Source organism: Malus sylvestris, chromosome 12, assembly GCF_916048215.2.
Source record: "Malus sylvestris chromosome 12, drMalSylv7.2, whole genome shotgun sequence".
NCBI classification, from domain to species: Eukaryota; Viridiplantae; Streptophyta; class Magnoliopsida; order Rosales; family Rosaceae; genus Malus; species Malus sylvestris.
In genome coordinates, this window is record NC_062271.1 from 22,694,515 (window position 1) to 22,710,526 (window position 16,012).

The 16,012-nt window shown below is 37.8% G+C and overlaps 3 protein-coding genes across 5 annotated transcripts; 2 read left to right on the forward strand and 1 right to left on the reverse strand.

Moving 5' to 3' along the window:
* Positions 1-649: 649 nt before the first annotated feature.
* On the forward strand, positions 650-7,472 carry LOC126592904 (laccase-7-like). Of its 3 annotated transcripts, XR_007612825.1 has the most exons (7): positions 650-818; positions 1,075-1,226; positions 1,523-1,767; positions 1,871-1,999; positions 2,093-3,040; positions 4,659-4,800; positions 7,392-7,472. XR_007612825.1 is itself a non-coding variant. In XM_050258709.1 (6 exons), the coding sequence occupies exons 1-6, from the start codon at positions 729-731 to the stop codon at positions 4,700-4,702; spliced, it is 1,608 nt and encodes a 535-aa protein (XP_050114666.1). In that variant the 5' UTR covers positions 650-728; the 3' UTR covers positions 4,703-4,924. The 3 variants fall into 3 exon arrangements, 2 of the variants coding, with proteins under 2 accessions (XP_050114666.1, XP_050114665.1); XM_050258709.1 differs by lacking the exon at positions 7,392-7,472 and having other exon boundaries at positions 4,659-4,924; XM_050258708.1 differs by lacking the exons at positions 4,659-4,800; positions 7,392-7,472 and adding an exon at positions 3,136-3,499.
* A 3,361-nt stretch (positions 7,473-10,833) lies between these two features.
* LOC126593188 (L-type lectin-domain containing receptor kinase VIII.2-like) lies at positions 10,834-12,343 on the forward strand. The gene has a single exon (XM_050259115.1). It carries the CDS (start codon positions 11,074-11,076, stop codon positions 12,127-12,129), a length of 1,056 nt encoding a protein of 351 aa, XP_050115072.1. The 5' UTR covers positions 10,834-11,073; the 3' UTR covers positions 12,130-12,343.
* A 492-nt stretch (positions 12,344-12,835) lies between these two features.
* Positions 12,836-15,242, reverse strand: LOC126593187 (tubulin beta chain-like). Its single transcript, XM_050259114.1, has 3 exons — positions 14,685-15,242; positions 13,858-14,127; positions 12,836-13,774 (listed from the first exon to the last, which is right to left on the reverse strand). Exons 1-3 carry the CDS (start codon positions 15,076-15,078, stop codon positions 13,095-13,097), a joined length of 1,344 nt encoding a protein of 447 aa, XP_050115071.1. The 5' UTR covers positions 15,079-15,242; the 3' UTR covers positions 12,836-13,094.
* Between the last annotated feature and the right edge of the window lie 770 nt (positions 15,243-16,012).

Below are 16,012 nucleotides of genomic sequence, written 5' to 3' on the forward strand. Positions count from 1 at the left end.
GTTTTAACTATGAATTGTTTAAAAATCAAAAATTAAAATCTAATGACTAAAACACCGAAAATAACCCACATTCCCAAACAGTCTAAATTTTCTGCCACTCATAATACAAATATATCTTTTATTAGTACTAATTTTTGAGCTTATGCAGTTTTAATTGTCTTTTATTTCTATTTTAAAAATGACCAGATGATGGCTTTGTCACAACAATCAATTCTTTCAGGAATCGAAAAGACTTATAGAAGCATTTTAGCTTCTCACTGACCACGATTGTGTGCAGGAATTGCTTAGGCATGGAAGCATATTTCGAGTTTGGAGCAATATAACTTAGAGGAATGAGGATCCTCGCCAGATCCTCTTTGTGAGGATCCTTGGGATCCTCAAATCATATTCGTTCGTCGTATATTGTGCAGTTAAAAATCATATCCTAAATAATTTTGTCTTATAATATTTCAGAATTGTGTTCATAACTTTATGCTAGCATTCTCTGATGAGTCGCCAACTTAATCAAACTGTTAGCTGGATATACAATACCATTCCTTTTATATATATATATATGCCTGCGCGTTCCACGTTTCAAAGTCCTTAATTATCAAAGCAAGTAAAATTTATTGCTTAATTTGTTAGCTACTTCTCTCCAAATGCCTATATAAACATAACATATATCTTCACAACAATATACAATTCTCAAACTTATCATTTCCCTATCAGCTAGCTCCTTTGTTCCCCATATGGCACACTTACCCTTTGTGCTAGCTTGTTCTCTAACTCTATTGGCTTCTTCAGTAGCCTCTGGGGCAATTGTTGAGCATTCTTTTAGTGTAAGTCTAGCCTCAATTTTGGGTATGCTCATGAATGTTTCTAGAATGGCTAAAACCGCATTTTGACTTCCAAAATTACTTCTGATTAATTTGACGGAAGAATTTAAATTTTCATAGAAACGGTTTTTCGAAACAATATTCAAATAAGCCCTTCGGGATCCTTGTTTTATTATGCATATTTCTCACGAATTATTTAAATGTTTCTTTTGAATAATAGTAGTCATAATAGTTTTTTTTTTTATTTCAACTGCTTCAGGTGAACAACTTGACTGTTAGCCGATTGTGCCGGAATCAATCGATTATTGTAGTAAATGGGTGCTATCCCGGACCAACAATACATGCACGAGATGGAGACACACTTATCGTCCACGTTTTAAACCAGTCGCCCTACAACATTACTATTCACTGGTAAATAATAGTTTGCATATCCAAAATCATTTACCACTCAACATATTCTAGAACAAAACAAGATTTATATTTGGACACACTTAATAATGACGCACCCTTCAATAAAGATGACCCATCAAATTCTTTAGGACCCACAAGTATTAGAGAGTGTTGAGTTTTGTGTATCTAAACAACATTACTTAGAACAAAATGCAAATCCATATGTTCTTCGTCATTTTTTTTTTCTTGATTAACAATCCCCCGGGGGAATGTTGGGTTATGTTTTGTTCATGTTTTATAGTTTCTTTCTTATGCAGGCATGGAATCTTTCAGCTTCTAAGTGCATGGGCAGATGGAGCTGCATATGTAACTCAATGCCCTATACGCCCTGGACAATGCTTTACTTACAAATTTAATATCACCAGACAAGAAGGCACCCTTTGGTGGCATGCCCACATTTCGTGGCTCCGCGCAACCGTCCACGGCGCACTCATAATCCACCCGAAAGCCGGTCCATCCTTCCATTTCCTCAAGCCCACCGAAGAAGTTCCCATCTTATTAGGTAATTAACAATCAATACCATTCAACATAGTTAACATTCATCATGATACGCACTTAAATAGTAATTTTTGTGACATTATAAAATATGTTTGATGGAATTGCAGGAGAGTGGTACAATGGTAATGTTGTTGACATTGAGGAGGAAGGCTTGGCTACCGGAATTGCTCCTAATAGTTCAAATGCTTACACCATAAATGGACTTCCTGGTGATCTATACGACTGCTCTCAAAATCGTATGTAACCATGCATGCATGCACGCACATTTGTTTATTTTTATATATTACTTATGAATGATGAATATTAATAGTTTAACATCAATTTATCAGAGACATATCAACTCAATGTGGTGAGAGGAGATACCTACCTCCTACGCCTAATCAACGTTGCACTCAATAACCAACTCTTCTTCAAGATAGCCAATCACAAGATGACAGTTGTTGCCATCGACACCACCTACACCACTCCATATGTCACCGACATGGTGGTTACTGGACCTGGTCAAACCACTGATGTTCTTGTCAAATTCAATCAACCTATCGGATCTTATTACATGGCCGCCACTCCGTATGCTAGCGCGAACATCGACTTTGATAACACGACCACTAGAGGCATCATCGTCTACAAGAACTCCAAGTCATCAACCCCCATTATGCCAGCCTTGCCCAACCCTCACGACACGTCGTTGGCCCACAAGTTCTATACTAATCTCACTTGCCTCATCGGCGGGCCTCAATGGGTCCCGGTCCCACTTCAAGTGGACAAGCACATGTTCGTGACAATCGGCATGAACTTGGAAGTGTGTCCCAAAAATGCCACATGTCAAGGCCCACTCTTTAGTCGATTGTCCGCTAGCATGAACAACGAGTCATTCGTGCTTCCGAGAGATACATCAATGATGGAAGCACATTTTAACAACGTGAGTGGGGTTTACACCAGAGATTTTCCTGACGAGCCTCCGGTAAAGTTTGATTACACGAACACGAATGTCAGCTTCAACCCATCGCTAATATACGCGCCAAAATCTACCAAGGTCAACACGCTAAAGTTCAATTCAACGATAGAGATCGTGCTTCAAAACACAGCATTTTTGGCGATCGAGAACCATCTTATCCATCTCCACGGCTTCAATTTTCATGTGTTGGCACAAGGGTTTGGTAACTACGACCCGATTAATGACCCCAAAAAATTCAACTTCGTTAATCCGCAAATCCGTAACACAATTGGTGTGCCGGTCGGAGGATGGGCTGTGATTAGGTTTCAAGCAAATAATCCAGGTTAGTTTTTTAATCACCTCATCAATTAAATGTCTTATGTTTAGTTATATTATTAAAATTAATGTTTGGTTATTTGTTCTAAACAATTGTCTTAGGAATCTGGTACATGCACTGTCATTTGGACGTTCATCTGTCATGGGGCCTAGGCTTGGCTTTTGAGGTTGAAAATGGACCTACTCTAGAATCTACTTTGCCTCCGCCACCACTTGACCTGCCCAAATGTTAGAAGTTGTTTGGAAGAGACCTCAAAATATTGTTTCGTTTTTTGTACTCTTTGATTTATAACATCGTGGTCAATTTCATTCTTTTGGTTAGAAATCAATAACTTTGTAATAAAATTAGTCACAAATGTTATAAGTTGGTCATCATTGTTCGACTAAAATCACAATAGATTGTTTGATTACTAATATTTGATGTGTCCTAATTTATTCAACGAATGACTTGACGTCCTTTTGTTTACTTAATCGCGTTACCTCTGACGTCATTTTTTTTCTATAAGTAAAATTATCATATATAATAGTATTCTTGTTTATTAGTACGTGAAAAGTCTCATATTCAACTCACGTGAATGACAATGAAGTTTAATATTTGGATTAAGTATACTACCTAGTTATATCTGACTCATTGGTTTGTCTATTTTAGCTAACCAAGAGAAATGAATACTAGTATAAAAAAAAAAGGTCATTTTGGTTCCAATCCCTAATCAACCTAATTGTTAGACTAAAACCTTGTTTGTTTAAATAATTTGATCAAGGTCCTTCGCATCTTTTAAGAGATTTAACTCATTCATTTATGCATTTAATGTCCACAAATTATGAAATTTAAACAAATTTAAATAATATTTTTAAAATATAATAAATACTTAAAAATCAATTTTAGAGTAATATTGTTCTTCACAAAAATTATAGCAAAAAATAATGTACCCACATAATTATTAACATATTTTGAAAAATAACTATTGATATATTTTAAAACATAAAATAAATACATATAATTAGCATGGGTACATTTAGCGAAATTAAAAGTGGGTACAAATAAATGAAAAAATATGGTTACAAATACAAATAAAAGTTTCAAAAATATGGGCACAAAAAAAATTAATATATGGGTACAAATTAAAACTGAAAAGAAATTGGTACAAATTAAAAGAAGGGTTGTAAATTAAAAATGGGTACAAACTAAAAATAAAAATCTATAATAAAAAATTTAGCCATAATTATAAATATACCAAATGTTGTTGTATGACTATTTGACTAAACTGTATTTAGGACTAGAGAGGGAGAGAGGTCGGCGGCAAGAGAGAGAGAAGAGAGAGAGATTTAGTTGTGAGGTGTATGTTGTATCATCTCATTGTGTCTTTATTTATAGTAGTAAGATAGGTTAAATCCTTATCCTTATAGGATTACAACTCGAATAGGATATACATATTCAATTTAAATAAGTGAAAATTGGGTGGAAATTAAACATGCCTGTCCTCTCTTTGTTGTTGGGGATATGCATGAAAGAATTACTACTGTCTTCTGTGGATTATTTTACTCAAGAATCTCAATATACTACATCAAAGACGTTCTCTTTTGGAAACTTAACAAAAGAAAGAAAAATTATTTTCATCGTGCAGGCAACTGTGGGATTTACGCTATTTGGGAAAGAAAGCTTAGTTGATATATGTGTCAGTGATATTGTTTTAGAGACCGTTGGAAAAAAAGTTGTTTCAGAGACCATGTAAATATGTTCAGTCATCAATCATTATTAAATGGTAAGTTTTTCAATCTTTTTTCCCTTGTTATATCTTACTTTCATCTGTATGAAAATATGTAGTTTGATTTTCTGTTTACTTTGTCATGAAATGAAGATACACTGCATACTAATTAGAAGTTTCCAAAATTCCTTGCTGTTATATTTTATTTGGTTAGGTGAGGTTCTCATTGTAAATTTCTGATGACGCCATGCACAGATACATGGATATAAAATTGTAAATCACATAAACAAGGCAGATTTTTATGAAGATCCATTACCAACCTTATTAAATCGGAAATAGCTAATTTGGATTTGGCTGTCTTATTTGTGACAAAAAAAACTATTGCACTCATAGTGGTGATGTATGTCCTTAGTTCTTCCTAGGTCACACTTTGGCCCCCTCTATGTGTTTTTCCCATTGGCTGCCAACTTCCTTTATTTGAAATTACGGTGACATATTGAGTGATGCATCGCTTATCAGTGTAGTCTGCTTTTGGTTGTGTTTTGTTACTTGTTTCATACACTCTTTCTAGTTACCTGGAATTAGGGTACAAATTAATCCATACTTGTGAAAATTCTGTCAAGGCCCTTGAAAAATTTGCGATATGAAAATATATCTTCGTGTGCACGGAGATGATAGGCGAGTAGATTATGAAGGGTTGTGATGGGACCCGTTATCGTAAGAAGAAGAAAGATGGAGAAGCAGAGAGATAAGGAGAAAGAAAATAAAATTAAGGCATTCAATATTTCATTCATAATTCTCACTTGAGAAGGAGGAGACTTAGGGCTGATTTGGTATTATTATGCTTTGAAAAAAAACTGTTTTTGCTGTGCTGTGAGAATAAGCGACTGTGAAATAAAGCTGTAGAGTGTTTGGTAAACTTTTTTGTAAAAATACTTTTGAAAAAAAAAGCATTAGTATAGTGTTTGGTAAACTTTTATGTAAAACAGATGTAAAAAAAGCCGGTTTTTCAAAGCTGGGTTTTGCAACTTCTTGTTTTTGGCTTTTTTTCACCCAAAACTGTGAAAAAAAACTGAAGCTAAATGTTTACCAAACACAAAAAAGCTCCCAACTTTTTTTTTATACTAATTTTTTTCAAGATCACCTCAGTATCAAACCATACCTTAAATACATAGAAGTTCAGGAAACTACAACCCAAAATACCTAAATGGGCTTATTATACTTAAACGGGTTAGGCCCAAGAGGATAGGAAGCTAACAGGTTGCTACCAATTGTACGAAAGTAGTACATAAAAGTTGCAACATAAAAATTGGTAATTGGTAGTGATGATAGGCTTCAGATCAACACAAGAAGACTTCTTTCCTTGTCGAACGCTTTGTTCTTCCTCACTCTCCATACACAGTAGATTGTGCCAGCAAAAGTCATCTTCTGTAGGGTAATAGCAAGCCCTCCACGCGAAACCATCCCACGCTATGATTTGGTCCACATGATACTGAACAAGGGAACTCCACAATTACTCAAAACCTGCCTCCAGATTCCCTCACTGAACAGGAAATCGAAAAAAGGGTTGAGTATGAGTCTAGTGCTGCAGGACACAAAACTAGACCTGTAAACGGGTCGGGTTTATTGGATTTGGGTCGGGTTCAACCCAACCCGTTAAGTTAACGGGTCATCCGAATCCAACCCGTTAAGCTAACGGGTCACCCGAACCCGACCCATTAAGCTAACGGGCCACCCGTTTCACCCGTTATCACCCGTTAACATTTTTTTTTTTTTTTTTTGCATAAAGTTTATTTTTTGTTATTAAGACTTTACTAAAATTACTAAAATATCCTTAACTAACGGGTGCTAACGGGTCTAACGGGTTGACCCAAAGTGACCCGTTATTTAACGGGTTGTTAACGGGTTCACCCGTTAGCAACCTGACCCGTTAAGCATCCACCCAAATACAAATATTAACAGGTTGGGTCGGGTCGAGTTAACGGGTTGGGTCCAAAATGCCAGCCTACACAAAACACAATTAGCATTAGGCTATAGCTTTAATCTTTAGTTCAGCGAGACAGAAAGCACAATTAGCATAGCTGGAGGGGAAGAAATAATGACCCTCTTTAAGGTAGCAATCTGCCTTTAGTAGGTAACAGCCAACCATATAATAAAACTCGTTCTGTCAATACTATACCGCACTACGCGGTAACTTCATGTTTAGACGTTCATTTTCTCCCAAGTTTAGCTATCAGATGGGGCCGTTAGTCACCGTATAACATCTGTACCATTAGAATTAGAGGCATGCCATTTCCAAAGACCGCCTTGGACTATTGCTACTATCATGGCTTCATGGGGAAGGCTAGCCGGTCCAATTTAATTAGGGTTCCATCGAAGGGTAAGGACTAAGGGGTGTCAGCTTTTGCGATAAGGACGTACTCCTTCCATCCCCGATAGTATGACAAAAGAGAGTTAGGCAGAGACTCAGCATTAGAATCTTCAGTTCATGAGCAAATCTGTGTAGATTTGCAGAGTCAGTCCACTAACTCTACTTTCATGCTTAATTAGTTATTTATTATCATTCTTTCTTAGAAAACCAAGTTTATTATCATCTTGGGGTCCTTTAGTCATTATCTTAATGAGCTGCTAATTATTTTAATGGGCAATAAGGCAATTGAATCTGCCTGCCCCATATGGTAGTCCTCTGCATATTCCATCTGTGAAAAACTTAAAGCACAAAGCAATTGAATCTGCCAGCACTTGCAATAAAAGTGGTGTCTTACTGGTCAGAAAAGTCACGTTTGCTTTTGCACTCAAGCGTTTTATGATTATACACGTCCGATATGCATATTCATTATGATTCTGATGTTTTTTTCTGGATGTTTTTTCTTAAGTTCTTTATCCAATTCTTAGTTTCGATTAAGAATATGTTGCGTTTACTCGAGTTCTGTTATATTGTTGCTTGCTTGCGTTCGTTGAAGCCCGTCATCTTCCATGAACTAGCTGACTGAATGTGGTCAGAGCATACAGATTATGGATTCATGGAGACTGCTCACTCTGAGGTTTTTAGTTGATAGTAGGGTTTTTGCGCTTTGTCCTGGGTTAAGGATGGGACAATGGAACGGGGACCAAATAAGTTGAATCGTAATACTCATAAAAGTGAAATTTGTGAATTGTCATTTTCTTTCATTTGGTCCCCTTGTCTCACTTAAATGCTTGTATTCGTAATTGTAAACACGATATGAATACACGATATCGATAAGAAGGCGTTCTTTCGAGTCTTTTTGACATACAACAATGTATATCAACTTGTAGATGTGAATACACCATAGAACTTTGGAATCGGGATTTCCTAGGATGGTGCTATCTGCCCACTCCTTTTACTTTCCACACACCTCTTTCAAGTTTTGGCCGTGGGATTGAATGTATTGAAGATCAAATGACGTAAATTAACAAGGGGGTGTGGAAAGTAAAAATAAGTATGGATAGCACTAATCATTTTCTATCATACTTTGCAGCATGAGATGCTCAAAAGTTTTTTAACCGTTACATCTTTGTTCAAAAATACAAAAGCGAAAATCTAGCTATAATAAAGTCTACAGTATCCAAATTTCCGGAGCACTACAGAACTTTTATAACCTGTATCTCCAGTTGTATGGTGGAATCTGTCATTTGAATAAAAAAAATGGAAAGGATCTTTGAAATTCACCGGAATCACCACCATTAGTCTTGGCCAACTGGAACTGACCGCCATAACACAAGCACTGACCCAAAAATATTGCTGGCAGTGGCCGAAGTATCAATGTCACGCACCACACCACTTTAGAGTAAATGACTACATGACATTCTCTATTCAATGCTACACCAGTTCTGTTCTGGAAGTTTATGGTAAACTTGATAGTGCTGATTGCATTAACCGACGATTCCACTCTTGCAAACTGGGACGTTATGGTGACAGTATTTCAATTACTGTTAAATTCTCACATTGGTATCAATCAAATGAGTTTTTTACGGTACCTCAAAGTATGAAATACTCAAGGTGTTTTAACTATTAATTGTTTAAAAATCAAAAATTAAAATCTAATTGCTAAAACACCTAAAATAACCCACATTCCCAAACAGTCTGAATTTTCTATCACTCGTAATACAAATATTTCTTTTATTAGTACTAATTTTTGAGCTTATGTAGTTTTAATTGTCCTTTTTTTTCTATTTTAAAAATGATCAGATGATGGCTTTGTCACAACAGTCAATTCTTTAATGAATCGAAAAGACTTATAGAAGCATTTCAGCTTCTCACTTACCACGATTGTGTGAAGGAATTGCTTAGGCATGGAAGCATATTTCGAGTTTGGAGCAATATAACTTAGAGGAATGAGGATCCCTGAGATCCTCAAATCATATTCGTTCATCGTATATTGTGTGATAAAAAATCATTGTAAATTTTTTTTATTTAAAATTTAATATAAACAGTACCTGACAAAAACTGACCGCACAATATACAATAAACAAATATGAATGGAGGATTCTTGCTAGATGCTCACCAATGGTCCATGTCCACGTGGTAATTCCACCCTACCAATAACTTACACGTATGACTACTTTTACTGCCCTCCAACCATTAATAAGTAATATATAAAGCGCAAAAATAATTTCATAAAACAGTTAATGGACAAAATAAAGAAGGTTCGTTATTAAACAAACAATTTGTTTTACTTGTACAGTCGTCAGGCAGTGAGATAATATGCAGATTAAATTAGATTAATTAGTTTATTAAGTTAGTGAAGGAGACTCCATCCTGTTTTTGTGTAGTCCAAGAATAGTAGACGACACAAAAGCACGCGCGCATTAGTTTTCTACAGAAAAGAGGTTGCTAAAGCATGCACCGTGCACACCATCCTATCCCTCTCTCTGTCACTCTCTCTCGGGCGCTCGATAAATTTTTTTGTTATGAACGGAATACGAGTGATATACTAGATGTTCTTATATAAGTAGTGAAATTTTTATTTTTTTAAATTATTAATTTTTTAACACACATATCTCACTGTATAATAACACATAATGTACTATCTCGTGTTTCGGTAAAAAAATATCTCCACTCGCTCGTCGGTCGGTCTGGTGTTCCGGATGGTCCCTCCCCAATCCAAAACCAAAAAGGAAAAAAGAATTGAAAAGAGAGAAGGAAGTGGTGGTGGTGGTGGTGGGGGATCAAAATATTAAAAACCGTAAACTCCCGCTTTGTAATCTGCATATACAGCTGTCCCCTTCCTTTTAAAACAGTAAAATTGACAACTCTCTCTATATTTCAACATATTCTACAAAACCCACTTGTCTTTTGTTTATTTCATTTGTTGCTACAACTGAATGGAAGTGAGCTTTTGTATTTCTTTCTATTGGTTGAAAATCCACCTTGCTACCTAGTTGGACTTGGCAAACGGGTCATGTTTATCATGTTTGTGTCGTTTTTGTGTCACATCATTATCTTGACAGATTATGTTGTGTCAACCGTTATCTTAATTGGTTCTATGTCTAATGTCTAAATCTGAATAATAATATCCGATCAATCCTATTAGGTTCTTAACGGAACTCGATAACAACTCAATTCATTAACAATTCCATTAAGTGATCCAATAATGACCTGACTCATTAACTGATTGATCTGAAACTGGGTATTTTCGTATCGTTCTGTACCAGGTTAACGGGTGAACCGATTATGATTATACCTTTGAAGCCATCGTATTTCATGATATACTAATGTTATTTTGTCATACTTTTGTTGATAAACAAGTACTTGTTATGTTGTTGAAAAACATTTTATCCAAACTCAACCTAATCTATAGTCTAAGTTTACATTTTAACACTATAAGATGTTTATGTTGTCAGATAATCTAGAAAATATATTTCATTGTATTGTACGCTTAAGAATCTTGAAAAGAAAAAGAGTGGAAAAGAAAAAGTAATTTTATGAAGCTTTTCACCGTCAATAAAAGATCAAAAGTAATGGCCAACTCTGCAAAGACACAAAACAAACAAGTACACATGAAAATTTAACAAAAGTTGAAGCTCACAAGTGCAATAAAAAAAGTCCTTTATTATATTCCCTCAGGCAGCAACAACTCAGTGAAAGTGACTCAAGACAGTTCGCAGAAACGAGTAAACGTATTTAATTTTCACAACCTCCAACCCAACCTCCTCCTCCTCATTCTTACTCTCCTCCACTGCTTTCTTTCACTTCCAAACCCTAGAAAAAAACCAAAGATTCCACCTTTAATTGCAAATGTATCTCTTCCCCAACCCCTAAAAACACAACTGCTCAATCCCCACCCTGATTCAGCTCCATCCCACTTCATCCATGGCCGCATCTTCCATCTCCCACCACTTCGCTGCCGTAGCTTTCCTCATTTTCTTCCTCAGAACCACTTCCGCCGCCTCTAACTCCTCCTTTTCTTTCAACCATTTCGGTAAAGTTTCAAACTTTGGGTCAGATATTGCTCTGTACGGAGATGCAGAGGTCGTCAATGGCGGATACGCAGTTCAGCTCACCAGTTCAGTGAGCTCGAGCGCCGGCAGAGCTGTTTACAAGAAACCCATGAAGCTGTATGAAGGTAAGCCTCGGAAATCCGTGTCTTTTTTTATGAACTTCTCGTTTTCTATTTCCAACGGCGGTGGGGATGGATTGGCGTTTGTAGTGGTTCCAAAGGGTTTTAATCTTAGCCTATTTGGGAACAGCTCTTTTGGGCTTTCTCTGCGACATGGTGAAAGTAAATTCAAAGTTGTTGCTGTTAAATTTGATGCATTGAGTGATGGAAAAGTTCATGTTGGGATTGATGTGGGTGGTTCTGTTTCTGCTACAGTAAGCAATGTTTCTGCTAAGAATTTGGGTCCAAGTAGTGCGAATAAAACGCAAGGTTGGATCGATTACGAAGCGGGTTCGAATCGATTAGAAGTTAGGCTGAGTAAATTCGGTGGTCCGAAGCCGGTTGATCCTCTGCTGTGGTATCCGATTGATTTGTCGAAAATGTGGGGAGATAAGGAAGTGTTTGTGGGATTGAGTGCAATGAGTAGGAATTCGTCTCAGACATGTTCTGTGTACTCTTGGAGCTTTGAGCAAAGGCATGTTCCTCACTGGATGCACTCGCAGCCGCTAGATCCCAAGGCCGTTGCTAAGAACTCGAAGGCGGAGGCTTTGGAAAAGAAGAAGGATTGTACAAAAAGGGCATTCGGAGCAATGGTTTTCGGTGTTGCTTGTGGAGCATTGGCGTCGTTTGTTGGACTGTATCTGTGGACCGTCTTTGGCAATAGGCGTCCGGTGGTGCCGGAGGGGTATGCTGAGAAGTCGAAAGAGTTTGAGTACGAGAAAATGAAAGTAGTTGCAGATAATAAAACCATCGAAGATGGAAAGCAGTAGATGCTTGAATGTTGGAAGGCTGTTGTTTGTTGTGTTGTAAATCAATCTTGTATTGTTACCTAGTATTTTCGGGTTGTCCTTGTACTAGTTGTAGTAAATGTTGCAGTCAATTGTCAAAATTTAGTAGGTTTTTGCTGCATATTTTGTCCATTGTTGAAGCACTGGGATTCCCGTTTAGAACTCAGAAATGGAAACTTAGCATGGTTTTCCCCAACCTTTTAACTGCAATTCACCATAAATTCGGGTAAACTGCTCAAATTGTTGACAATTTCCTACGGTAAAATCCAAATTTTCTACCTTGTCTTGCTGTTTCAGGCCATTAAGTACTACGGTCTAGTAGTATTTCTCTTCATTTGTAAGTACGAGGTCTTAAGTTCGATTCTCGTTAAAGACGAATTTAAATCACATTTTTCCAAGACCGTTGTGAGGTTGAGCCACCCTCTCCTCCTTAGTGTGGATAATATCATTTGTTCAAAAAAACTTCCTTTCCATATGCACTTTTGGACACTCTTTGAAGGCATACTCTACATTTAGCATTTGTCGAATATTTTTCTTTTGGTAGGTTTGATTTGTTAAGAATGGCATACTTAATCCTCGGTTAAGAGAGCATAAACATTAATCATACACAACATATGAACAAGAAATGCAAGGTCTTTTCTCTCTCTCTCTTCACATGACGAGATGGAGAGAAGATTCATACAAGAAATAACAAATAAGGCGCAGTAAATTTCTTAGATTCATACAAGAAATTATGCTTGTACTTTGCGAAGGAACATGCTAGTACTGAAGAGAAGATTCATATCACCATATAGAAGATTTCGGATCACTCAAGTACATATAACAAAAAGAAATTAAACGGAGATAAAAGGTTTGGGTTTTAACGATATTAAGACCTACAACTACAAGGAACTGCCCATCGCATTGTCATACTCCAGCAACTGGAAGTTGCGGGGTTTCGAACCACATTACATCTCCTCCTGAGCTTCCTCCTCCTCGTCCTCATAGTATTCATCCTCCTCAGCTGTGGCATCCTGGTACTGCTGATACTCTGAAACCAGGTCATTCATGTTGCTTTCAGCTTCTGTGAACTCCATTTCGTCCATGCCTTCACCAGTGTACCAATGCAAGAAAGCCTTCCTCCTGAACATAGCAGTGAACTGCTCGCTCACACGGCGGAACATCTCCTGAATTGAGGTCGAGTTTCCAATGAAGGTGGATGCCATTTGCAAGCCGGTGGGAGGGATGTCACAGACAGTTGACTTGACATTGTGGGGAATCCATTCCACAAAGTACGAGGAGTTCTTGTTCTGGACATTGATCATCTGTTCATCAACCTCCTTAGTGCTCATTTTACCCCTGAACATGGCAGAGGCGGTCAGATACCGACCATGACGAGGGTCAGCTGCGCACATCATGTTCTTTGAATCCCACATTTGCTGTGTGAGCTCAGGCACTGTGAGAGATCTATACTGCTGTGAACCGCGTGACGTCAAAGGAGCAAAACCCACCATGAAGAAGTGGAGACGAGGGAAGGGGATGAGATTGACAGCAAGCTTCCGGAGATCAGAGTTCAACTGACCAGGGAACCTCAAACAGCATGTGACACCAGACATGGTTGCAGAAATCAAATGGTTCAAATCTCCAACTGCATAAACATTACAATCAGTAAACTGTATCTAAAAACAAACCAAATCAAAGTATTAGTGCAATCAACTGAGGAAAACTTACAGCTTGGGGTGCTGAGCTTGAGTGTGCGGAAGCAAATGTCGTAAAGGGCTTCGTTATCAAGGACCATACACTCATCCGCGTTCTCAACCAGCTGGTGCACAGACAGGGTTGCATTGTAGGGCTCAACAACTGTGTCTGAGACCTTAGGGGAGGGGAAGACCGAGAAAGTGAGCATCATCCGATCTGGGTATTCCTCTCTGATCTTTGAAATCAACAGAGTACCCATGCCAGACCCAGTACCTCCTCCTAGAGAATGGCAGACCTGAAACCCTGCAATTCCAAACAAAACCAACCTGAATTACATGAACCCATAAACCAAAACAAATGAAGTAACAAGTCACTGTGGAAACTTATCAAATACCTTGCGGCAATTCAGAACAAAGCAAATGGAATAGTAACATATCACTGAGGAAATTTATCAAACACCTCACAGGCAATCACAACACTCCATGGCCAGAGAAAACCAAACAAACAAAACGATAAGAAAACACTGAGGAAATTTATGAAACACCTCGCAGGCAATCACAACACTCCATGGACACATAAAACCAAACAACCGAAACGATAACAATACACTCAGGAAATTTATCAAACACCTTGCAGGAAATCACAATTCTCTATAGACACCTATAACAGTAGAATATGGAACTTTATCAAACACCTTCCAAGCAATCACAATTCTCCGTTGACGCATTTAACAAAACAAAAGAAATAATAGCAGGGCATCAGAGATATCATCGAACACCTTACACGCAATTATAATTCCACACGAAATCGTAAAAAAAAACTCAATAAACAAATAAAAGATTAGGAAATTAGACAAATACCTTGCAGGCAATCACAATTCTCAGCCTCCTTGCGAACCACATCGAGAACAGAATCGATCAACTCCGCGCCCTCGGTGTAGTGACCCTTCGCCCAGTTGTTTCCGGCACCAGACTGGCCGAAAACGAAGTTATCAGGCCTGAATATCTGACCGTAGGGTCCAGATCTGACGCTGTCCATGGTCCCAGGCTCAAGGTCCATGAGCACAGCCCTCGGCACGTACCTCCCGCAACTGGCTTCGTTGTAGTAGACATTGATCCTCTCAAGCTGGAGCTCCGCGTCTCCCTCGTACCTTCCGGTGCCGTCGATGCCGTGCTCGGCGCAGACCACCTCCCAGAACTTGGCGCCGATCTGGTTGCCGCACTGGCCTCCCTGGATATGAAGAATCTCACGCATTTTTTGGTTGAAAAGGGGATGAAAAGTCGGAAAGGGGTTAGGGTTAGGGTTTGGGGTCTCTCTGAGAAAATCGCAGAGAGAGAGAGAGACGGATGAGAGAGAGGTGTGGGGACGGAGAGAGAGGATTTTATAGAAAAGTAGGTTTTTTTGGGTCGTAACGGTTGGATTTGAATGGAGAAGCGGGATTTTTTGTTTGAATGGGTTGGAGATGAGTTGTGATATTTTTTTGGGGATTGGAAATGGACGGTTCCGATTGGTTTGGAGCCTCTGTTTGAAATTCAAATTTCAAAATGCAGCTGGATACCAGTAATTTGGCTCCCTTTTTTTAAATTTGGGAATAAACAGCTACAATTTTTAAAACACAATCTGGCATTAAAAATTAACCTGTGACAAAAAGAAAAGAACTTTCCTTCAACGAAATGTTACTAAAAAAGAAAATTAAAACGCATGTGGCATGTCAATTATTGTTTAAAATACTAATATTGGTGAAAATATCGATATCAACTGCTTTTGATGGAAATGAAGACAATTTGTTTAAAAACAAGAAAATTTAAAATTATTTTATTGGGAATGTCATATGAAAACAATCGATATCGATATCAAAATATCTATCAATATTTCCACAAAATTTGCATATCGATACTTTCACCGATACCGATATTTTAAACGCTGCATAAACGTTAAATATTAAAAAGGAAAAACAAAAACCCTAACCAATTCATTGTCTCCATCGAGCAAAAAGCCCCATCTGTCTTTGTCTCTCTGTCTGTGTAAACCTGTTTCCATATGCCATGGCTACAGTTGTTGCACCCCCATCCACTTTTCCCTAGCCATCCTAACCTCTTCCCCTAATATTTGGTACGAGTTCAATGGATGATATTCAACAAAATAAACATCGAATGATTTTGTTTACCCATTTAAATGTGTCGATCTT